Raw genomic sequence first — 26,219 nt, 5'->3', positions numbered from 1 at the left:
GTTAACAGCTATGCAGAGCAGCCTGATAGATAATGGTCACCTCGAGGCTGCCTAATAAAGCATGCTAAAGGGCTTAGCAGCACCACGTTACAGAGTGTAGTTTTTACAATGTAAGATGTATTGGGTTAATATAGCTACTCACTGATGCTTACCAGACTAAATGCCTCTCACACACAATCAAGGCTAGCTGTAATCAGTTATGTCAAAGGAGACAAGCCCATAGGAGAGAAAGGCTTGGAGGACTTCTGTTACTTTCCTAAACACACTGAGGACATCACTCATGGCTGGGAGGAGGTGGCTCATATATTTAACCACTATGTCTCCCAAATAAAATGTTGCGTTTATTGTTCATCTAAAACTTTAAGCTCAAAGTGGTCTTTTTCTTAAGAACATACTGTACATACTTTCAGTTGAGTTAGTTGTCTTAAATACTGCTCACGTTACTTACATGTGTTAGGATTGACCAATGCATCGGTATGCTACTCCTGAGAGGTAGAATACATTATTAGGACGGCCCTTAATCCTTTTATTCCCTCTAAAACATTTGCACAATACCAGTGTGCCGAGCCAACATCTGTATCGATGTCAATCCTCCTGTGATTCAGTGTCACCCAGCCTCTCGGCGGGCTCAGTAAACTGAGACACAGGGAGGAGGAGCCCACAGCAGGGCCCACAAATGGTCAAATGAAAAGCCACATCAATTTCAGCCCAGACAACCCCCGTCACACAGATTAGGCAGGCACAATGCTAGGGCCCCTTATCTCCCGCGGCAGGAGGAGGGCAGGCAGATCTGCGCTGGATGGAAACATTCTCAGGACGTAATGGGCAAAATCAATTGTTGCCCTCCTCAATCAATGTAGCCCCCCACTTTCACTGTTCAGCAGCTCACCAGTAATTGAAGTTATCCTTGGCCTGTAATGACTAGCTAAAGCAGGACCATGACAAAGTTGAAAGTGGCTGATATCAGGCTGGATGCCAGCAGGGTGGAACGGTGCGCGGCGCGGCCAGCCGCTGGGACAGGGTCTTACCCGGATGGTCCACGCACGGACCTCGTCTGGTCCAGCTGTGAAGAAGTACTCCAACTGTAGGGCTCCATAGCCAGCCTTGATGATCCTTGTCAGAACGCTGTCAGAATAAGCAGGGTGAAAGCAATATCAATTTTCATGTTGTTCACGGTGCTGTAAATGCTAAGTCATTTAGGGTATTTTAGTATTGCTTTGATTCGTAGCCACCTCTCTGGCAAGACCACATCAATCCCAGCATATAAAGTCATTAAATAAATAAAATAGGATCACTTCGTTTAACATAGAGCATTTAATTCTCCAGTGATTTTTTGGGGATTAATTGGCACGCTTGCCGTCTCATTTAGCACCTTTAAGAATTCATCCCAACGTCTCTCAGAGCTCGGGAGAAAAAAAAATCTGCTGTCACAATTTCTCTTCCTCCATAGAGGTTTCCACATACGAACAATACACCCAAAATGCCCAAGTTATAATTATACCTGTAGATGACAGATGACAGTTAAAAACTTAATTTAGAAGAAAACCCTTTGACTGAGTTGTTCCCGTTAAGAGAGGGATCCTTGCTTTATAATGGTAATTACTCTCCCATTTATTATTCTATCAGCACATGCAATTAAAGGAGTGCGTGGAGGGCACAGTTGATAATAAAGTGTGGGGAGACTGAATGCTAATTAACCTCTGAGCCTTGTGCTCGGTGCAGTACTTCTGAATCTCCTCTTCACTCATGTCCTGCAGGACACTCTCCACTCCTCCGCTGAAGGGGATGACCAGCGCCCCGGGGTCGTGACTGTCCACCCACTCCTTGATTTTCACCAACCTGGATGGTAGACACAACAACAACACAGGCAGGATGGAGCTTCGTGGTGTTGGTGTTGACTGACAGAACAGAGTAGCGTTTGTTATCCGTCGGCTGGCCTATGCATATTCATGAGAGAACAGCCCGGCCTGTTTACCATGCCGTTTCGGAACATTGCCCTGCCAAGGTCGCCCTGCGATTGCACAGTTTCACTTTGTTGCTAAGTTTCGGTTATTAACAAGTTCCCAGTTCAGGACTACATTTATGTGACATGTCATGTGTAGGTATGAAAGAATGCATGCAATGACATCCCATTAAGAAAAAGCAGATTGTTGACAATTATATAGTTAAAATGGCAATGCTTTACCCCAAATCCATCCTTACTGTAGGTTGAATCTTTACTGTGAAGGACAAGTAGATTTATTTCAAACCGTTAGCACCCAGTCCAATAATTGCCCTAAGGCCTGGAGGATGGATGTAAGTATAGTGTTCCCACTTATGAACGTCTTAGTCATTCACTACCCTTAAAGCCCTTTTAAGAGGTTTTTCTGCCCTGTGACTCAGCGGGACACCTGACATTGCAGGACAAAGATATCCTCACAGTTAATGGTAACTCTCTGCCAGAACAATGTGTGGGGAGGGGGGTCGGATAATTATGAGATTAGCCCCACACGCTTTCAGCCTGGCCTGGGATTGGACGAAACCCAACGAGCAGCATCACACAGACCCATTTTAACACTTTGGGCCCGACAGAGAGAGCTCCCAGACTTCTAGATTGATTCTAAAGTCCCCTGTCATTATCTGTAATCCTACTTTCCTGTTTAAAAACCTATAAGAAATCAAAGGCAGGGAGTGACCGCACAACCTCAATGCCACAGCTATTCCAATAACAATGTCACCCGTTTATCATCCAGCTATTGGATCACTGGTTCAGTCAATCAAATCTAGTGTATTTCTACCGCTTACAGCTGAACAATACAATCAATGCTAAATATGGGAAAAGAATGACAACTTCAGGGAAATGTCATAGCAGCGTCATAGCGGCGGTTGCTTGGATGCTTTTTTGATCATTTGATTTATCTTACTGAGTGATGCCAAAAGCGCTTCTTACACCATCAATGGATTCTCTCTGCAGTAAACATAACTATCTATCTAGATCCATCGCCTAATATTTCCCTTCCTGCTAAGAGTGAGGCTGTGATGCGCTTAAACTAGAGTTGAGGATTTGACAGCCGCCACTATGAGCTGGCCACCACTTCTCATGAAGGGAAAGAAATAACATTTAGTGGAAACCTCCAGCTTGAAAGCCAAGGAGATGACTGCCTCTCCAAGAGGGGAAAAGAATCCAATCTGGGATAATAACAGCTGTAGCCTGTCACTTTTAGGAGCCCAGCCGTCTATTCGCTGGCAGATTATTTGCATTCCTCAGGTATCGCATTCTCTACAGGCAGCCGAATAATGATTCACAAATCACTCTCCCCACACCAGTCAAGGGCTGTGATCCTGTGAATAGACCATTGTACCTGCGACTGTAATTGGTGAAGACTTGACAGAAGCGAGCTTCGCCAGCCAAGTAACAAAGAGGCTCTTGGTGGAGCGCTGAGGGATGATTTTAATAATGCGGATGCCGAGATGGAGAATGTGAGCGCCAAATGAGCACGAGGGTCCCTGGGTCCTTGCATCGAGTGACACAGGAGCAGACAAACACCTTGCCACAGGAACAAGGTACACCCCCTTCTCCCAACAGAGGCAACGCAGCACTGTCAATTAAGAGATTTGATGTTCTGTCAACATGACTTCTCCGACCAATTTCAGGAACTTCGCCACTGTCTAGTCACGCCACTTTACAGTAGTATTTACATCCTCTCCAATTATTTGTGTGAGAACGCATCTTGACAAATGAATCGGGTAAATGTTCATGCCAAAACATCAAAAATATTGCTTCTCTCCAAGAAGATATTCCATCACGCATACATTGGTAAATAATGACGTACAAAGTGTCATGTGATGTCAGTCCGTCATGTCAAAGTCGGACCATGCAGTTAATAAGTGAAAAGTTGTCTGCACTCAGATGGGTCTATGTCCTGCATCTTAATGTGCTGACAATTTGATACTGAGTCTGGGCCATCTGTCTCAACTATGCACTCTACAATCTAAGCAATGCCGAGCTTAATTCATCAGAAACTGGCAAATAAAATGTATATTCTGTTGTCGAAATGTTTCACTTTCAGTATACAGTTTACACAATGTTGACTCAATCCAAGAATGCTTCAAAGTACCCGTACTATTTGAGAAAAAAATATGTTCCTTAACATGCTGTGCAATTGAGAGTTCAAATGTGTTGTTTGTAAAAGCAGGGTGACCACTGTCAAAGATGCCAAAATATCAAAGTAGATACAATACATTACTGGGGGAAAGAACAAAAGACTATGAAAGAAAAGACACTGTGTGTGTGTGTGTGTGTGTGTGTGTGTGTGTGTGTGTGTGTGTGTGCGTGCGTGCGTGCGTGTGTGTGTCTTGTCACTGTTCCATTATGCCTCAGTATAGAGTGCCATCTCTCACAGCTCTGCTAATAGAAAGATTCAGCACTTTCAAATCTAGATCTCCTTCTCTGAACAAATGACGCCTGAAATTTTTATTCTTTTTATAATGGAATTTCAATGGCCTTCGCTGCAAATCTAGTGGAAATTTTTGCATATCAAGTAGGAAAAATTAAATGTTAACCACGTTTTAATGTGATTAAGGGTGACAGGGACATTATTTCTGCTAATCACTCACCGGCCTAAAAGCCTCAAAGAAGACTGGGGAACGAGCCAGGTTTCTGCTGCTTTTCCTGCTAGTCTCCTAAAAAAAGTATGTATATATATCCAGTATATAATCATTTAAAAGCAGATATAATATATCAATATTTTCTTTAAAACCGCCCTCTTCAACGATTTCTATTTCTAAATGTATTTATTTTCATCTCTATTCAACCTAATATATATATTCATCAAATGATGCATATTTCTGGTATGTCTTCATAATACTCTAACGGTAATTTCTTGCGGTCATGTTGTTTAGATTATTCAAAACAACCACATCCTAAACATGCTGTTATTCGATACCCTAATAGCCTTTTTGTGTCGCCTACATATTTTATTCCACAATAAGCCAACTGTCACGTTCCTGACCTGTTTCTGTTAGTTTTTTATGTGTTAGTTGGTCAGGACGTGAGTTTGGGTGGGCAGTCTATGTTTTCTGTTTCTATGTTTGTTTAAGGGTTGCCTGGTATGGCTCTCAATTAGAGGCAGGTGTTTGGCGTTTCCTCTAATTGAGAGTCATATTAAGGTAGGTTGTTTCACATTGTTTGTTGTGGGTGGTTGTCTCCTGTGTCTGTGTATGTCGTTGTGCCACACGGGACTGTTTTCGGTTTGTTTGTTTGTTCGTTCTTTTATGTAGTCAGTTTTCCCTGCTCATGCGTTCTTCGTGTTTCATGTAAGTTCGTCGTCAAGGTCTGTCTACATCGTTTATTTGTTTTGTAATTATCCAAGTGTATTTCGTTTCGTCTTCGTCTTGTAAAATAAATCATCATGTCATATCACAACGCTGCGTTTTGGTCAAATCCCTGCTCCTCCTCTTCGGATGAAGAGGAGGAGGAAAGCCATTACACCAACAATACCTACACCTACATTAACACTGGTTATTAGCTCTACAATACATGCCTGCAGCAATTACAATACGTCTGTCTATTCAACGGAACAACCTATGGTAAAGTAATGGCAACCTACTAAAAACAAAAGAACTTCCAACACACAGTAGGCTGGAATGAACACTTCCCACAGGGGTGCCTTGTCTATTTGTCTTGTTCTGTGAGAGAATCCTGAAGGGGGAATAATTCCTGTGTTTCCGCCTGCCTGGGGCTGCCCTGGGCTTTGTCACAGCTTTGATCTGCTTAAACGACTCAGGAGGGAGGACACAATGGGAGCTCCTAAAGTACAGGTGCAGCTACCTGGGCCTGTGACCTGGGCCTGTGTCTGCCGTGCATTCATACGGACCGGATTCATTATCACTGCTTAGTCAGGTAAGCCTGTAAAAGGTGGGGACAAAGGGACCCAGCACCTAGGCCCAGAGTGCCTCCTTTCAGATGCAATTGAATGCTGACAGGACTGAGAAGTAATCCTCTAACAATCTCTCCCTCTCCACTACTTCATTACTGACCCACCCACAGGTGGACAGACACACAGCCAAACAAAGCACCTCAGCACTTGAACCTGGATATCACGCACACACACACACACACACACACACACACACACACACACACACACACACACACACACACACACACACACACACACACACACACACACACACACACACACACACACACACACACACACACACACACACACACGTGCTGCTGAAGGATTCCCCATCTGTCTGCTGTTGCCGCTGCTGGCTTGCATGCCATGCACCAACTAATACAATAACAACCCAGTGGCTTTATCCCCCCCTCTCTGTTTCCCAGTTCCCGCTGAACGCTCGGGAGCACACAGCATCTCGACCAGCTCTCCACCCCTCCTCCCTCAGTGGAGGGGGGAAATGAGAGGTATGAGCTCACGGTGCCGTTTGAGGCTGGGAAGTCAGGGGCTCTGTGGGACGCTTTTCATCTTCCCAGTGGTGCGCTCCTGTGAGGACATGAGTGCAGAAGCTCTCTGCTCCTCGTGGCCACGGCTGGATGAAGAGGCGAAGAGAGGCAATACATACAGCCCTGAGAGGCAAGCAGCCAGCACAGAACCTCAGCCTCTCTCACTACTTTCCTCACATCACAGCCAATATTGTGAACTTGTTTCCCTCTTCACGGCTAAGGGAAGCAGAGCGGTACCGGTACAATGGGAAGAGGCTTAATTAAGAGCGTCCTCTTGCTCTCTTTTCTCAAGCTGCACAACAAGGCCATGCTAACAACAGGCTTTTTTGATTGTTTCTTCGCTAACAACTTTCCTTCGTGAAGTACAAATACTTGAAAACAAACATAGATGAAATCCATAGTGAATTTGGCTTTATTGAATGAACAAACACTCAATTTAAAAAAAAACACGAATATCACGATCAGAAATTCAAACAGTAACTCCCAGGAGTACATACTACATCACCCTAAATAATTCTCTATACGGGACAGCAGGGCTGTCATTCATTGCAATTGACTGCGAGCAAGAACACGAGGGGGGAGAAAGTCATCAAGATGTGACAATTGTGACAAGAGCAGGCAGCAGAATGTAAAGCGGTGGATTTCTCCATCTCTCCCTCTCTCTTCCTGGATGACAGCTTAATGTGTACCACATGCAATATTTATTCTCATCTTGTGTCAGACTGTCTACCCGTCCAAGGGAGTACAAAGAATGGCACTTATTAGAATAAAAGCAGAGGGAAGGTAATCAAGGACATATGGAACATCAGCCAATCATGCCCCCCCATCCTTTTTCCCCCCTCCGTTTCCTTTTTCCATTCATAACAGTTCAACAATCACTCTGATAACAAGCTTTCAGGAGCTGTATGTGGCAACACTAAATTCATTTATTTATCTCATTAAAGCTGCCAAGCTGCAGGACACTTGCTGTGACATGTGTGTTTTGTTTTAAACCTTATCGCAAAGATAATAAACAGCACAACTTGCCACAGCCAAAGCTATCAAAATATATCATTAGCCTGACTTAAAACACACAGAGATTCTTATGCTCTCAATAGCACAAAGAATGCTTCTGAGGGCTTCTTTTTTTCCCACCACAGAGCTGCATCTGAATGCTTTGGAAGAGGTTAGCATATTGTGTTACAACAGAAATGGCTGTTCTTATCAAAAGAACAGGGACTGAACTGAATGAGGCTGTGATGATGTATTATATGCTGACACACGGATTCAAACCAAATCCAGTGTTGTCACAACAGTTGATCTAGTTAGTAACACAGAAAGTATGGCAAAAAGTAGTGACACAATAATCATTATGTGTCCTATGAGCGGGTCAAGAGCAAGAGGTAAGCGAGCTTTACTCAGTTAAATGGGACTTCTGATCTGTATCTAACCTGAAGCTATTCCCTCTGGTCAAGTATGTAGCCCGGTTCACCCACTGATTGGCATTGTCCCAATCTTTATTACACAAGGGGACCGTTTTGGGGAACAAGTCGCTGTCTTGTGAGGTCAACAGAGAACAAACGAGTGTCTGCTTTGTTCCTATGGCCAGGACGGAAGGCTGTGACACTCACCGTTAGGATCTCATTAGTGATAACAACAACCGAACAGAGCCGTCCCTGCCTGCATGTCTTCCCCAACAAGCCCCATCAGACCTCACCAGACCAGACCACAACAAAGGCAGCCAGACTACCCAATGTCTTCTACTAATCCAACATGGTGAACAACAACAGTGTGATAGACCAGGCAGACAGACCAGGGATGGTCAATAACAAAGCCAAGTGAACTGATGCTCCGGGACCTTTATTAAAGACCATCTGGATATGGTTTACTCCTCTCCGAGCCTCTCAAAGTCATCCACACTCATTACAAAGCCTAACTGAAGGCTTCCACTAGGAGTGTGTATTTTCAGCAGGGTACATGTCTTCCTACCACAGGAACGCATTTTTTTTCCTCCAGGATCCCACAGTACATAAGGGGAGAGGGGATGGCTATGGACAGAGTGAAAGCGGACCCACTGGTCAATTATCTCCCACATCGCTTTTGAAAGGCAAACCGTGACTCCCTAGACAGTAGTTCCTTAAAACTTGGATGGAGCCAGCGGTTTTGCACTCAATAAACGTTCAATTCTGTTTACAGGAATTATGGTTTGGTGTAGCAGAAGTGGGCTGCTGCCACCGCTTTCCTGTAACGGTTCTCAGCAGACCACAACAATGCCTTCCCTCGGTGACAGTCTGCCTCAAAATCTCATGGAGACCAAGATGTGCTCGCTTGCCAGTTCATTAACAAGTCCTCTAACATTATAGAAAATGTACAGTTATCATTACTCTGCACCAAAATATAAGTTAAACATAAAGTCCATCCTGAAATCAAATGAATAGAAGACCTGAACAAAACATGGATGAGTAGGTTGTAGAGAGAAACCGAGGGACAAACGGAGCACATCCTTTCAGACAGTGGGATCTTAAAACTAAACGTGGCTAGACCATCACCCTGCTGCGATTCACTGCAGAGGTACCTTTACTTTAATTGTCAAAGCACCATCTACAGGCTAGCTGGGGTAGTTCACTAAGCAAACATACCTGCTGGTTCACTTTCCATATCAAGAGAGAAATGAAGAGACAGTCAGTAAGAACAAAGTAACATGTCTGGAGACACACAACATAAGCAGGAAGAAAGCAATAAACATACGACTTATCCACAGACAGACACGTGCCAGACACACACACGCAGACAGAGACAGACAGACCCCTTGCATGTAAAAGCCCCCTGTGAAGAGCCGTACTACCCTGACATTCCTCTCCCCGCTCACGGTACAAACGCTGCACACTCAGAGAGGTCACGCTTTCCGGTTTTCTTAAAGGTCAACACACCTACTTAAGAGGCTCCAATTTACTTTAAAGCACATTATGAGATAAAAAAAACTCTTCAGCAAAACAGGCTGGCTCTCAAGTGGAGCTTTGCGTTTACTAAATGCGATGGCAGTTGGTTGTCTGCTAAGGACCTTGGATTAAATATCTGATAATATTGAGGCTAATGAAAATATTAAAAAGGTTGAAAACTCCACTGACCAGGAGCTTTTAAATTACCAGCTTGTGCCTTGACAAGTGAAAACATACAAACAGCAGACAAACACCCACATTATAAACTGAGGAGTAATGACCCTCTCTAATACACAAACTATGTGACACAGACAAAAGTGTTCCAGGCAGCCTACTGACGCCGAGGGAAGAGAAAGCCTCTTGGTAGACTCTTGTAGATGCCATTCCCTATCACGCAATGCCTCTCAGTCATAAACACATGACAAATGCGGCCTTAATCATTTTTTACGAGCGGGGATGTGCAGGGGGCAGCGCATGGCTGGAGGGGAGAGGGGAGCGGCGCGAGCAGCAGGCAGCCCCCGCTCCACAGAGGAGAGGGCCGCGTGGTAAAGGCTCCTCTGGAACATCACTCGGCCAGCCGGCCTTTGATCTCCACACCGCAATTACGCCAACATCCAAATGAGCATGGAGTCGCCTCGGCAACAGACTTCAAACATGCACATGTACACATTCTCATACACACGCACTGTACTGTACTGTATGGAATTATACCCACGTGCTCCTCTCTACAGTAAATGATGTACCATCTCCAGCAGAGAACCTGGGGATGAAAGGGGGCCCTGTTCCCTCTCTGATCCCACCATTAATGATGGCTGCTTGCTAACGCTAATACGGTTTACTCTTGTTGAAATGAGGTCAGCTTGGTATGTAGAGGTTACAACACTGCACTCCAAACAGGGTGCAAACAGGGATGGTCTAGCAAATGGACGTGTTTTCCTCTGGTAGAATTCTTTCCCTACGTTATATAACATGGAAGTATTTCGCTGATGTAAAGACACACCATTACAATAGTAGGCCTATATATGTCAGGGCCGTGCACAGACCTTTCGGGGGGGCAGGTCCAAAACGCTTACTTTCATAATTCATTACTCGGAATTCATAAAATACAAATTGTCTTTGTATCAGAAAATTTATATTATGGCCTATTTATTTTCTGCAATATCACATTCGTCACTCATTGTAAGCAAGCTAGAGCCAATGACTCCTAGTAGGCTACTAACTAGAGATGAGATGAGTGACATCAGAAAAGTGTCTACCAGCTGACCATAATGGATGATGATGTAAATCTGCTGGTTAGCTAGCTAGTTAGCGATGCTGTCAAAACAAACAATTTTACTTGATGTCAGTTTGTTCTGCTGATGACATTTGCTTATTACTACCAAACACTTGAATTGGCCCATTCTCTGTCCATAACAGTGAGAGACACACATAACAGGTCCAACTCAAAAGTAGCCTACCAGTAGGCCTTTTCAAACTATCCACCCGGCGCCCGTAGCAAGCACAGTGCACTTCATGCAAAAGTCAGGCGAGTGCACGCTTGATGCGGGGGAGGATTTATGAGCTAGTTTGATTTGCAATTCGTTACATTTTTTGGGGGGGGGATAAAATTCAAAATAAAATAATTCCACCTAGCTGCGAAAGCACTTTCTCATAGGAGGGCAAAAGGGCAGGTGCTCGAGCACTGGTTGAGCCCTATCTGTGCACGTGCCTGTCTGTTCCTCAACAAAAGGCCTTTCCATTTGCAACGCTATCTGAGCATGGTGATCAAACAGGAAATGATTGAAAAGGAAAGTGTGTAGACAAAACGTATGCTTGTGACAAAAATATGAGAACATACCATCAACAATAACAACTAAAAAGTATGCCTGAAAGTGAATATGTGATTAACAGACATTGCAAACATTGTACTATGTAAATGAACACCCTTATACCGCGCTCCTCTTTCTTCTCTGTTCACATTAAAAACTGAGATTACAATTTGTCTTGCTGTTTGCTTTGAATAGTCTTTAACCGTATCATCATCTCAACTGTTCTGGGGGAAACAAGGGAGCATGGCGACAGCCAAATGGCAGTCTGGCGTCGCCACAGCAGACTGCCTGCTATTAGGGCTGAGAGCAGGATTTAGTATACATTTAGGGGCAGCTAAATCTACCTGTAATCATCTCCGTACAGGTGTGGGCTCCACTCTGGACAAGGGAAGTGGCCCATCACTTGTCAATCAGAAACACTTTGATGTCTGCATTGTTCCATGCTGAGCCCTCAGGACACAACGGCACTACTGTTTGCCCATTTGAAAACGCCCGAGATTTATTGCATTTCTCACAGTAAAATAAAATCCTGCACATGACTGATGTTCCGCAACGTCATGATTCATCAGATTTATGTGTTTCTGTTGCAGCGTTCCCTCCTCCCGCCGCCAGACAGACAGACAGACAGACAGACTGTTATGTCAGGAACATTTTGAACAGACAGTCATCAGTTGAACAACTTCCCTCCGAATCGAACGTGTCTGCCAAGCGAAGCAGAGATAAACAAACGCAGGAACAAACTGTTTGACACCAAATCCTAGAGTGCAATTGAAAAAGTGCGATACCAATCCACAGGTGAGCGGTTATTGACAGTATGTGACTGTTGCGTAGATAAGACAAGTATCCCTTTCACCTGTAATGGCCATATCCCACTCTGCTCTCCCTGTGGCCAGGGAAGCTCCACTCTCCTCAAGGTGCTCAAGCGAAAAAGCCCGCTCTCATCACCCCTATGGCCACACTAGCACTCTGCAACAGGCCACGGCTATACCATATGGCCCATATATCAGGTACTGCATGAATGGGACATGGAGAACACTGTTTACCAGACCAGAGCTAAACAAATAAACGTGGAAACATTCTGACACAATCTCATTTAGTATGAGTTCACCTCTAGAGTTTATGAGACAGAGATAAGTCGGGCAGGGCTTGAGATGACAAGTCAAATAGAACTGCCTGATTACACCAAGAACCCCACTGACCTGTTTACTAGGAAATAAATACAGTAGTTGAAAGCACATGTTTGTGAGTCACTGTGAAAATCTAAGTTGCAGATGTCATTCTGATCTCACTTGAATTCCATGTAAAATATGTATTTGGAGATGGCGACTCAACCCAGTAAGACATAAAGTATTCATATTTTCGAAGAGGAGCAAACACATGTAAACAGTGAACTCTTCAGACAAAACCAAACATTTGGGGGAAAACAATTGTAGACATCATAATATTTAAAGAGAACCATCCTTGTGATTTATTGGCCCTCTCCATACGACATTCATTGCTATTTTGGCTATGAGTCTATGAATGTTCATTTTTGTTGTCATTTAAAGCCTTTCCCCCTTTGATATCGTATGGAAACGTGCCATTTCTCATGGAAAATGGAAACCAGATGGTCTTAATACTTAACGAAGTGCAGAGTTTGGGGGCTGCTTTGGTTTTGCAGGGTTGACTGTGACTGGAGTGTCAGAGCGGGCTGAGTGCCACCCCCAGGCAAGTATTGTCACAGAGAGACTATCTTATTGGTCTGGAGTCAGTAGAGCAGCGTGGGTACTGTAGTAGTAGACAAACCAACTCCACAGTGACTGAGGGATCACTTTAGCATGGGGAGAATAAAGAAGCTTCACAATAGGACTTTACTCTGAGCACTGTAGGCCTATTGTATCTAACATCACTCATAACTATCTGCAGTTACTGGTTAGAAGGGGGACACGCTTTAAAACTGTTATTGAATATTGGAAATTGACAATGGAAGTTCCTTGGAAAACATTGGTTAAATGTCTCACAGTTTGAGCTGATATCACATAAACTGAAAATAGGAATCATCAATTCATGGTTATGGATGGGTGAGATGTAAGGGAGTCAACAATTAATAGGAAAATACACATTTTGTAAAAGGGAAGGTCCATGGTTGTCCATGCTGGATGTAAAGTCAGTGGGGTTCCTCCCTATTTCTGAGCACTGACTCACCATTTGTTCTTTCTTCTGATGTAGTCTTTCTCTGAGAGGTTAATGAGGTAAATCATTGGCTTGGATGTCAAAAACAAGTATTTGTTCAACACTTCGATCTGTGAAAGAGAGAGAGAGAGGACAAGAACTGAGGATCCAAACTTTCCAAAGTAGCCTTTGAGCAGGATGCGGAATAAAAAGTGAAGCCAAATCAAATTAGGATCTTGTCTGGACTCTGCAGGGAGCCTCTATAAAGCGTTTAGATCAATATCAGGCCGGACTGATGTCATTAGTTTGTTAAAAAAGTAATATAGAAATACCCCCCAAAAAGACAGCATGCACATTCAATTGTGATTTGCATATCAGACCCATTTGGCTCAAAAGCAGGAGTCTGACTTTCAGGCCAGATGAAAAGATAAAGCTGATAAATGGCACTAATACATTTGAGTGTAACATCAAAGTCTTACCTCCTTCTCAGTCCAATCGCGACAGTAGCGGACATGTTTCTTTTCATCCACTACCCAGTTCTTGATTTTGAGCATTACGTCCTGTTCGGGATTAAAAAAGAATGAACAAGAAGCCATTAAAGGAGATGAAAAAGAATATAAACCCAGCAGGGTACAGGGTAATTATTTCCTAAATGCATGGCATCCTGATGACCAAATGAACAATGCCTGCTCGTATTGAAACAGGAGAGGCTGGGCTTTGACAAGGATGGCACGCACAAGGCCCCCCCTTCGCTCTCTTAAAACAGAATAAAATGCCCTCTAGTGAGTCGCACTAAGTTCACCTGTTTGGCACACGCTATATTCAATAAGGACCATCCAATAATAAAAGTATGAAGAGAGAAAGAAAGGGTAAGAAAGAGAGAAAAGGTAAGGCTAGTTGGTTAGTAATGTGTGTGTTATTTGAAATCCCTCTGGCTCTCTGCAGTGAGCAGTCATTGAATATGCACTAGTCAGGTACTAATTACACACTGTTCCTCCTGGAGAAAATATTAGGCTTTTCCAGCAATGTTTGCCATATTCATTACTGAAGCAGTTGTGGGTTGAGAACCCACAGGCAAGACTGGGCCATGACAGGATCTGGGAGCGGGAATGGGTGGGAACATGGGAGGGAGGCAGTTATAAAAATTTGTAATAAAGAAATTGAGCCTATTATTGTTGATCCGGCCCCCACAGAAATTAGCGGAACACATTCTTTTTGTTCCTTTCAACTTAACCTCCCCCTTCATATAAAAACTCCTCCACCCCCTGCAACACTCCCCCTACCTCCTCTTTCCTCCCCAAACCCTCGCAGCACTTCACAATCACACAACCCTTTAAAGAACAGAGGAAAAGAGCTTGCCAGAGCCTCAATTACACAATGGCAGAAAAAGCTCCACACACTGACCCCCAGGCAGCTGCATTCACTCTCTGCACATCTCTCTCCGCAGGAATTCTAAAGGCCTTTTAGTCAGGCAGCCAGAGTGCAGCCAGCAGGAGAGAGAGCAGGAAGAGCACCGCACAGTCCGCCCGCGTCAGCCCAAGTCTTCACAGAGAGATTAATCATGTGTGAAATGGAAACAGCAAACGGCCAGTGACATAAGCTGAACCCGCTCCAGGTTTCCCTCATCAGCTCTGGGCCTCCGTGCAGCACTCCTCTAACAGGCAGGTGTTAATAAAAGGCATATGGGTCCCACAGGGGTCAAACACATACGCCTGCCACCAGGAAACACTGCTGGGGGTCCTAGCTGCTGAATATTATTGTTTGTTACGTACAGGGAATTCTGGGATGAAACATTGTCCTTGTTCAATGTACATTATGATCTCAAATGGATTGAAGTGATCATAACAACAATCTTTTAATGTGAGTTCGAATAGCCCATTATGTTGCAACATAAGGCCTATACAGTGTTTCACAATATACACAGACATATTTGCTTGTGAACCCACAATCAGCCAGTTGAATTCATGCTGAATAAATACCTGCATGGTTCAATTGGCCGAGTATTCTCAGAAAAAGGCAGATGGCATGGTTTCAATCACTTTTGAACAAGTGCAGATATCATGTCTATTTTATAACAGGAATAATCAGCTTCAGTTATAAAACACCCCATGTTTGTCTCCGTCCTATCAATACCCAACACATGTAGGTAGCTATAGAATATTGAGTAACATCATCATTTTGTATATAAACGTGTATAATATGTCACACTACAGAAATGTAAATATCTGTATTTAAATGCGTGTTAATTCAGTATTCAGGCGTATTTTCGAAAGAGAGAGGACTAAGTGAGGAGCTCGGGGAAAACACGCTGCAGCTACAGAAATCAGTGCTTCATTCTACGTTCTCGTTAATTACTCAGTAAGTGCTAATTATTACCGTTTAAATTCAAATACATGGTATTTACCTGGTTATTTTATGGTACTCAAGGCACTATAAAAGGACGTACTGCTAAACCATTTATTTATTTACATTAAGGAGAATCATGGTATACGGTGGCAGAGGTACTGCCTCCCCTAAACCTGGACATAAACAGAAAGACGAAGGATGCTCTCAGTAACACAAAATTCAACTCAGCTGAACGTGTCAAATACCAAATTCAGCCTGTAAGAAATGCAGCCTTTGATAAGGACCATTCTCTCACTTCTAAAGGAGCTTTCTATAGATTTCACTTGGCAAGGCATACACAACCTTTGACAAGTAATGTAAATTATTTTTATTCATTGCCTAAAATTGTCAGCAATTATGTGCGTCAGCGGCCACCTGCCTGGCCTGAATGGCTGCCCGTCTGCCGGGCTGCTAAGGGGGATTACTCTGAGGGGGACCGATCGGCCGGGGCCCCTGCAGCAGGTGAAATGGCCCCGCTCGTTAGTGTAATGAGCGGTCAGAGGCTCCATGTGCCGGGGTTCTGAAATTGAGCACGTCGCTCCCTCTGAAAGGCCAGATTACCTCGCTTACTCGCCCATTCTGCATTGGGTCACACTCCCTCTGCCCTGCACAGAGCACATCATGCAATCACAACAGAAGCAGAACGACCGCAGTAAATACTGCAAAGCTTCATTATATATCAATATGATTACTTAGGTTTGGGCCCCGCATGCATTTCCACATGATATACAGTATATTTCGACGCCCTCTAATCTGACACAGTCTATTCTGTGTATCACTGCGGAGAACCGAAGAATGTTCTGTCAAAGCACATTTATTGTATTCATAGCTGGATGTGGGATTGTGGGTCACCCATTGTATGGCCTCACCCAATTTCCAGAAACTGCCGTGGGTGCGAGAGCGAGCTAGCGAGAGCTGTGCTGTGATTTGAGTATTACTTCAGATGAAAAGAGGCTTGTGAAAACACTTTCATTAGCCCAGCACTGTGACCCAGGGTTAGCAGCTGAATACCTAACTCTCTATTCATGATTTCAACAGCAGAAAACCCCTGACCCCCGATCACTTTCAATCTCAGAAAAAGAGAGAGAATGGCGCGAAGAGAGGAAGGAGACCCTATGGGGGGGAGAACAGAAAAATACATTTTTCCTCATTGACACTGTGTGTGGAACGCTGGGTTATTATTTGTGCTCACGTGCTGTGTTGGAGCTGCATTGGACATGCTGGGACATTGACTCACGTATTCAGGTTTGAGTTTCTTGTCGCTTCCCCTCACGGCCACCTTCTCCAGCTTCTCCATAATGGGCCCGATCATCTCCTCATCCTTCAGCCTCAGCTCCTCATGGATGATCTCAATGTCCCTCACTGGGTCCACGTTCCCCTCCACGTGGACAATGTCCTCATCCTCAAACGCACCTAGAACACAGCAACAGGATCACATCACTGTAACACACTACCTCATACACAAGTACTTGAACCTTTGCTGTAGGTACAGAAATACACACAAGCACACACCACAGGAGGTTGGTGGCACCTTAATTGGGGAGGACGGGCTCGTGGTAATGACTGGAGCGGAATCAGTGGAATGGTATCAAATACATCAAACATATAGTTTCCATGTGTTTGATGCCATTCCATTTGCTCTGTTCTGGCCATTATTATGAGCCGTTCTCCCCTCAGCAGCCTCCACTGATACACGCACGCACACACACACACACACACACACACCATCATCAGGATCAATGGCATCGACTGTTCCTCAGGTCACAAGTTGTACTATGAGTACTGAGATCACCAACAATGATTACATTCTCAGGGGAAAATTGGAAAAAATAAATGCATCCACTTCAAAAAGCACAGTGGGAGAAAACCATGGTAAATGTAATAGCCAAATCACAATACATTTGACTATTCTACAAAATACATACCGTAAGCAAGCACACGTTTTGTAAGCACCACTATGAATCTTCAACTTGCAGTGTCATGGTAAATTCCTCTAACAGTTGTGGGCTCCCCCTTTTACTTACATGGAAAACCTGAACTCTTTGCCAACTTTGGTACCACAATATGTGAGTTTAGCCAAAGGCGTTTCTGTTTTTTATTGTGCTGAGAAACAAGACAACTTTCTGTACCTGTGCCTGTGCCAGAATGTACATCTGTATGGTGTGTAGCTAGTTAATTTCTAAGAGGCTGTCTGGCACAGCCTCTTAAAATGGTGAGGTATAAACCAAACACAAAGAGTTAAATAATGCCCACCTGGAAATAAAATGTATTCATACGTAAAATGTTACTGTAAATATGAATACATAAAAACAGGGCCTTCCCTCTGCTAATCAATGGCCTAGTTGCAATGGTCTTGATGGTGATTAGATAATGAAGCACTTAACCACACGATTTAGCCAGCCACTGATGATGTCCTCCTCCTGATTCTGGAGAAGGGCTCAGGGTTCCGGCCACGGGGCAGGAATGGAGGGGTAGTGGGGTGTGGGAGGCATCTGTCAGACGGGGACTGACATCCTTTAACACCAGTCATGGCCATCTCTCTGGCCCACTATCTACTATGTCATTAACTAGTGTCAGCACGGTGATCGTTAACATTCACACAACTGGCAGGTGACAAGAATCAATTATGGCTTCTAGGACATCCGGCTGATATTTTAACTTGTTTTCTGAAACCTTTACTTCTATTAAGCCACGAGTAAAACACCATGTAACTAAACACAAAGATGTTGTTTCTGTGTGTGTTTAAGCTCATTAGCAGCATACCCTACACATCTTCTACCTGACAAGCATTAACAATGAGTTTTTTGAAAATCCTGACATCATCAGTTGAAACACTGACATCATCAGTTGCACTTAAACCTTACATGTTCACGATAAAGGAAGCTTTATCATCCACCTGTGTAGCAGGGTTGCGCTAAATTCAAAATTTAATTGAGAAAGCCTCGGAAATTCCAATTAAATTCTAGAAGTTTAATTAAATTTGTCGTAAACAGGATACAGAATTGCAAATTGAATTTGAATGAAAGGAAATAGAATTTAATTTAGTGAAATTAAATAAAATTTAAATGCCTCTCCTATTCTGTATTAGGTGTAATCTACAACAATATACACATTGTACATAAAACATAAAACGTGTCATTATATACATGCATCGCTCATCCATATATTTATATGTACATGTTCTTATTCATTCCTTTACACTTGTATGTATAAGGTAGTTGTGAAATTGTTAGATTACTTTTTAGATATTACTGCATGGTCAGAACTAGAAGCACAAGCATTTCGCTACACTCGCATTAACATCTGCTAACCATGTGTATGTGACCAATAAAATTTGATTTGATGAAACAATAGATTTTCAGGACAAACTCTTAAAATGAATGATTAATGAAAACAAAACCTATATGCGAATATTCAAAGTTATTATTTTTCATTAATCACAACAACCAAAAATATGGGGGAAATACTACATTTCCCAGGATCCATTACTTTAATCCTCAAGTTGGCCCTAAAGCTTTTTAAAAAACGCCAAACAAATGAAATGATTCGTTGCCATAAAATTGCTTATTCTAAGCAATAACGTTAAAAGAGTACAATATATAAACATTGTTTCCAGAGAAAAGTGATATACTATTTGTTATCTAGTGACTAGTGATTTGAATTGCACTGAATTAAATTCTACTTCCTGTCACTCAAATTCAAATTCTAATTCCTGTTGGGTTTGGCCAATTCAATTTGAATTTTAAATCGTGAGTTGAATGGGAGTCAGTTCCAAAATTCTGAATTGAGCACAATCCTGCAGTGTAGTGTCTGTCAGGACATTGAAGCTCAGGTTAAAGCATTGCTGTGTTAATGGATGATGCATGATACATTTGGCATCTGCGTGTTTTGGCGATGAGTTACTTTATTCGAACAGCACTCCCGCTTGAAGTGTTAACACCTCAGTGGAGAGGAGTGTTGACAGTTGAGGCCCAGTGAGGAAAGTACATCATTTGATTGATTCATGCCACTTATCATGGCTGTCATACTTCTGATTTAGAACAAGTTTCAACTATGATTCATGTTGGAAATATTGATGATTCATGGCGTGGACGGGTGTTTTAACAGGTATTACAACACTGCAGTTTCCTGAGACTTCCTCTCCCCTGGTTAACTAATTGAGTTATGTGCTGTGTTATATTTAAGCAATAAGGCCCAAGGGTGGCCAATATATGTCAAATATATCACGGCTAAGGGCTGTTCTTAAGCACGATGCAATGCGGAGTGCCTGAATACAGCCGTTAGCCGTGGTACTGTATATTGGCTATATAACACAAACCCCAGAGGTGCCTTATTTCTATTATAAACTGGCAACCAAAGTAATTAGAAAGTAAAAAGTATTTTTTGGTCATACCCCTGGTATACGGTCTGATATACACTACCGTTCAAAGAATTTGGATACTCAACTAGTCTAAAGAAGACCAGTTTAATTGCTTCTTTAAATCAGAACAACTGTTTTCAGCTGTGCTAACATAATTGCAAAAGGGGTTTCTCATGATCAATTAGCCTTTATAAATGATAAACTTGGATTAGCTACCACAACGTGCCATTGGAACACAGGAGTGATGGTTGCTGATAATGGGCCTCTGTACACCTATGTAGATATTCCATAAAAAAATCTCCAGCTAGTTTCCAGCTACAATAGTCATTTACAACATTAACAATGTCTACACTGTATTTCTGATCAATTTGATGTTATTTTAATGGCCAAAAAATGTGCTTTCTTTAAAAAAAACAAGGACATTTCTAAGTGACCCCAAACCTTTGAATGGTAGTATACATATAGATATATTATTCTTTATGTGCATGTTACACTGGCTTCTTCTTCTTCTGACATTACACAAAAAACAAGCGATCTATGGAAATGCAACTGCTTACGTCACCATTCAATCATTTTGAACTCTGATAGCGTGATGAGATCAACAACAAAATGACAGATTAACATGAAATCAAATTTGCCAGTCTCATTCGAGTCAACAGAAGCTCTACACCTTGGTGCAAGCTGTCATGATCATGCGTGTCGTTGTCATACTCATGGTAAAATGAACTTATCCAATTACACTTTGCCTAATCAGGCTGTTTTGGTTCCTCTCCTCTTCCAGAGGTACTCCACAGTATAAACAGTTCACTTACGCCACACAGAAAGAGGCCAATCAGTGGAATTATTGTTTTGCTGCTCCAATTTGCCAGCTCCCAGTTCTACACTGATTGGAATGAAAATGTGCTATTGTGTGCACGGTCCCTTCATGAACTTAAAGTGAAAATAGCGCAATGTGAATCATCTGTGATAGGCATAAATGTATATACTGACAAAGGATTGTCATTCTTTTTTGGGATAGATAAAACAAGAATGTGTGTGAGGGTTAATTGTTCTATAGGCTATATCTCTAATATGCATTCGTTGGAAAGGCTGGACATAACAATAATAGTCATATTTTGACATTGTTAATCTTCTAAATAACAGCCCACCCAACAAACGGATAACTCACTATTACACACACAGAATTGAGAAGTGGATTGCGAGGAAGAAGCTGTACCTCTAGGTTGAGGAACAGCTGATCCACCACCCCTTCAGTGATCTACCAACAGGCTTTACTGAACACTACATTCCAAAGTCATTTACTTTCATTTCCTCTAATTTCACATTTACACCACACCAGGCCCATTCAGGCCTTTTAGTAACTGGGCTACTATCTATGCATGAGGAGAAAGAGGGAAGAAGAAGAAAAAACGGAGGAGGTAAATCTCCACAATTAGGCATTTAACGACTGGGTCTGGGTAGGCCTCTGTGAAGACGGCACTTATGAGACTGCGGCGCCACACAAAGCCACAAGGAAGACAGTAAAAAAAAAAGAAGCGGGGGGAAGAGAGCCTGGTTTCAGGAGTCAAGTCTATCTTACAATTAACATTTTACTGCTTTGTTTCAAATACGGTATGTTTTGAAGAGACCATTAGCAGGTGTTCCTTTATTGACAGAACAAAGGGCTTTATCTTTTAAGGGCCCGAGTGGCACAACAATGCTCTGACCAGAGGATGGCCGTAAGGAGTGGAGTCTGGGGAAGCCTTGCCTCAGCAAAGTCATGGGATAGGACTCTTACGTTAGACCACCAGTGAGAGCACCAGTAGCAGCACCAATGAGAGCACCAGTGGGAGCACCAGTGGGAGCACCAGTGGGAGCACCAGTAGCAGCACCAGTGGGAGCTAGGGACTAGGGAAACAGAGCAACAGTGCCTATCTCTCTAACATGCACTGCCTTCTCTTTTGTTAGCATGTCTCAATAGATTGACTTTGCCTTTTACAGCATCTGCAATGTAGAATTCCATTCCCATAGTAAATATAATACAATTCACAGAAAAGAAATTACAAATAGGTACTGAACAAGGTCTGTTACGTCTCTAGTTCAATTCATTTGGCACAATAATGGGCTCATTGATTGTTTTTGGTTTTACAGCTTGTTCCTCCTCTGGGGTGCTGACATGTGAGCTTTCAATGAACCAGGGTGACAACTGTTTCAAGAAGCCATATATTTTCAGTTCGTAGAAGTGAAACACTTGAAAACATGCAGCTAGTTTAAAGGGGCTGATGTCATTACTTTTCTGTCAAGTACAAAGACAAGGAGAGACAGGAGAAACATGTCACAAGTAAATACTGATCAAACTGACTCCTCTAGGCCTCCCTGAGTGGCGCAGCGGTCTAAGGCACTGCATCACAGTGCTAGAGGCATCACTACAGACCAGGGTTCGATCCCTGGCTGTTTCACAATCCCGGCCATGATCGGGAGTCCCATAGGGATTGGCCCGGCGTCGTCCGGGTTTGGCCGGGGGGGCTTTATAAGTAGGCTGTCAATGTAAATAAAAATCTGACTTGCCAAGCTAAATAAAGGTTAAATAAAAAGATTATAAATAATGTTGCTACCTGGAGAGGCTATGTGGTCAGCATAATTCAGTCAAATTACAATCATCGCTGGGGCCGAGCTCCCTGCCGCTCGTACACCAGGCAGTGTCAGAGGAAGGTACATAGAATTGTGTTAATAATATTTATTTTTTTGCGTTGTTTGGAACTTCTTTTTTTACTTATTTTGTACATAATGTTGCTGCTACCATCTCCTGTGACCGAAAATAACTTCTGGACATCAGAACAGCGATTACTCACCACGAACTGGTAGAAGCTTTTCCTTTAACGAGTCCGACGAGAAGGATATACTGCATTCCCGGAAACAGGCCCAAATCCACGTCATTTGCGTGAAGAGAAGACAGAGAAAAAGGGGGTGGAGGTCGGGCTGCCTTCTGAGAATTCGTAGGCGAGCGAGTAAAACCCCAGTGCCATCCGTTCTATTGACAAACATGCAATCATTGGAAAATAAAATAAATGACCTAAAAGCAAGACTAAACTGCCAACGGGACATTAAAAATGAATATCTTATGTTTCACCTAGTCGTGGCTGAACGACGACATGAACATCATACAGCTGACGGTTTCTACACTGTATCGGCAGGACAGAACAGTAGCCTATGGTAAGACAAGAGGGGGCGGTCTAAGTATATTTTTAAACAACAGCTGGTGCATGATATCTATGGAAGTCTCGATGTTTTGCTCGCCTGAGGTAGAGTATCTCATGATAAGCTGTAGACCACACTATCTACCGAGAGAGTGTTCATCTGAATTCTTCGTAGCTGAATTACATACCACCACAGACCGATGCGGGCACTAAGACCACACTCAATGAACTGTATACCCCCATAAGCAAACAGGAAAATGTTAATCCAGAGGCGGTGCTCCTAGTGGCTGGGGACTTTAATGCAGGTAAACTTAAATCCGTTTATCCAAATTTCCACCAGCATGTTAAATGTGCAACCAGAGGGGAAAAGAACTCTAGACCACCTTTACCCCACACACAACACGTACAAAGCTCTCCCTCGCCCTCCATTTGGCAAATCTGACCATAATTCTATCCTCCTCATCAAACAGGCAAAGCGTCAATATAAGACTAAGATCGAATCGTACTACACCGGCTCCGACGCTCGTCGGATGTGGCAGGGCTTGCAAACTATTACAGACTACAAAGGGAAGCACATCCCAACACACACATACAGATGTAGGATTCAAATTTGAGCCAGTTTGGTACAGCAGGAGAATAATCCTGCAGCAACAGGAAATGTGAATTATTATGTGGATTATAATTAATTAAACATTTTTCATTCGGTCAAATCGTGTCTGAAATTTTAAAACTCAAATACACTAAAAGTTTGCATTTCTCAGCAACAAAAGAGCGATCAAATTAAGATCCTACATCTGTACACACACTACATATGCCCACACATACATAGCAGGTGCACACATACATACTGAGTCCACACACACTCATTCACACGTACCACATACGCTGCTGCTACTGTCTATTATCTATCCTGTTGCCTAATCACTTTACCCCTACCTACATGTATATAGCTACTTCAATTACCTCGTACCCCTGCACATCGACTTCGGTACTGGTACTTCCTGTATATAGCCACGTTACTTTAAGTCGTTATAGTTATTCACTATGTATTTATTCCTCGTGACACTATTTCTATATTTTTTTAATCTTTATTGTTACCTCTGCATTGTTGGAAAGGGACCCGTAAGTAAGCATTTCACTATTAGTCTACCACGGTTGTTTAAGAAGCATGTGACAAATAACAGTTTATTGATTTGATTTGATTCACTGGCTGCTAACTTCCTGTGCATGTTTTCACATGCGAGAGGGGGAAGAGCAGATCTAAAGCGCTTGCATTCCTGGCTCCGCTTTTAAGATGTTCTATACAAATCTAATACCGCAATTCTCCTGGTATTCAAAGCAGTAAAACTACTTTATGAGTTTGTCAGGAAAAGCCCATTATGGCCATCTTCCCTGCATCAAAACACTGGCAATGTAGACAGGATTATTTATGTTGAGCTCTTTTTATATATATCATGAAGAAAAAAAATGTTGATAGCAGACTTACATGTAGGACTCATCTCACTTGTTTTGGGTTATTTAGTTTCTCAACGGATTGAAAAAATGTTTAAATACATCTGTATCTAAAAACAAATGTTTAAAGACATCAGAAATTGTATGTTTGTATATCTAAAAGGACATCCTCATGTTTCCGGCAAGATACCATATTTCCGAATTGATTGTAAAGAAATGACAGTGTTTCATCCTATGAATATCAGTCGGCTACCTCAAGGTATCTCCCATTCCAATATAATCTCAAGCCAATTGCAGTACTTCCAAACAAACCGATGTATCAAATGTGTATCCTTTCAGCAATATTTTTGTCACTGAAAATAGGTGCCAAAGTGAAGAGCTGACATCTGACTGGGAAGATAACCTCTCAGTCTAGTTGGATATTTATGCAGTTGAAGAATGAATGTACTGGGGAGGCTCCAGTTTTCATTAACTCTGATAGACAATAATGGTGTTCATTCCCTTTTCATTTAAGTCCCCTCTGTCATTTTTTTTAAGCCAGTGGGTCCGAGAGCGCCTTGATTGAAAGGAACCATCATATGCACATCACTGTTGTCCCACATCATTCAGAGAACAAACCTTTTTAGATTCTTAACTACCATAGCGGTGCTGATTGCACAGGCACCAGCAATTTCCTAACCAACCGCAACCTGAACAATGATGTGTTCGGCTTTCAGACCCTCCAGCCTTTCAAAGGTGAATCATTTTACAGTTTGGAAAGGGATCACCATAGCAACTCCTCTTTGAGGGGTTTAGAATCACCGTCCAATAATTCTATGATCATCGGGCCCAGCCATTCCCAATGGTTCTTTTCACAGCAGACAGGGAAGGGGGGCAGGAGGAGGAAGCAGAAAAATTCTACAGTCTATTTCAGGCAATTCATCCGCCAGCCCCATTAGAATTCAAAATATTTCGACCTTCAATCACCAAGCATGTTATCTGGAGCTGCTGTGATCTCCAGTCAAGATGGGTAGACGTTTTAGTCTAATCACCCACGATGAGTGGAGGCTGACAAAAACTCTTCATTCTGCCAGAATCCAAATGCTCATTTAAACGGTGAGACAGTATATATCAACACAGGCCACAAACACGCTGGAGGAGGATTCATGGTCTCCACCGGTAAATAGAGCAAAATGCCGTGGATCCGCTCTGTGTCTCTAGGAAATCACATCACTCTGTAAGACAGCAGATGATATAATTGCAGGAGCACACACACACACACACACACACACACACACACACACACACACACACACACACACACACACACACACACACACCAGCACATAGGCTGCATTTCTAAAAAATAAATTATTGCGCTCTTACAGAACATAAATAGGAAGTAACTTATCCCATCGTTTCTTTGCTCTGCCGACTAAATGCAACTATGGAAATGCTGTAATAATTGAATATACATACATAGAATACTTGTAAATGGGTCTGGGGTCATTTCAGATACTATTTCTCTGAATACTGGAAATA

At 42.8% G+C, this 26,219-nt stretch overlaps 1 protein-coding gene across 3 annotated transcripts in view; it reads right to left on the bottom strand.

The window, feature by feature from the left end:
• LOC129821261 (obg-like ATPase 1) overlaps positions 1–26,219 on the bottom strand; it is a 45,278-nt gene that overhangs the window by 4,537 nt on the left and 14,522 nt on the right. For all 3 annotated transcript variants that reach the window (XM_055878716.1, XM_055878714.1, XM_055878715.1), the window contains 5 exons: positions 16,948–17,123; positions 13,805–13,885; positions 13,359–13,456; positions 1,699–1,839; positions 1,029–1,125 (listed from right to left, as the gene is read on the bottom strand). In XM_055878716.1, coding sequence (XP_055734691.1) covers positions 1,029–1,125; positions 1,699–1,839; positions 13,359–13,456; positions 13,805–13,885; positions 16,948–17,123 — 593 coding nt within the window. The remainder of the gene's footprint in view (positions 1–1,028; positions 1,126–1,698; positions 1,840–13,358; positions 13,457–13,804; positions 13,886–16,947; positions 17,124–26,219) is intronic.

Source organism: Salvelinus fontinalis, chromosome 23 (genome assembly GCF_029448725.1).
Source record: "Salvelinus fontinalis isolate EN_2023a chromosome 23, ASM2944872v1, whole genome shotgun sequence".
NCBI lineage: Eukaryota > Metazoa > Chordata > Actinopteri > Salmoniformes > Salmonidae > Salvelinus > Salvelinus fontinalis.
The sequence above is the reverse complement of the archived record's forward strand: the minus strand, read 5'-3'. Positions and strand labels throughout refer to the sequence as shown.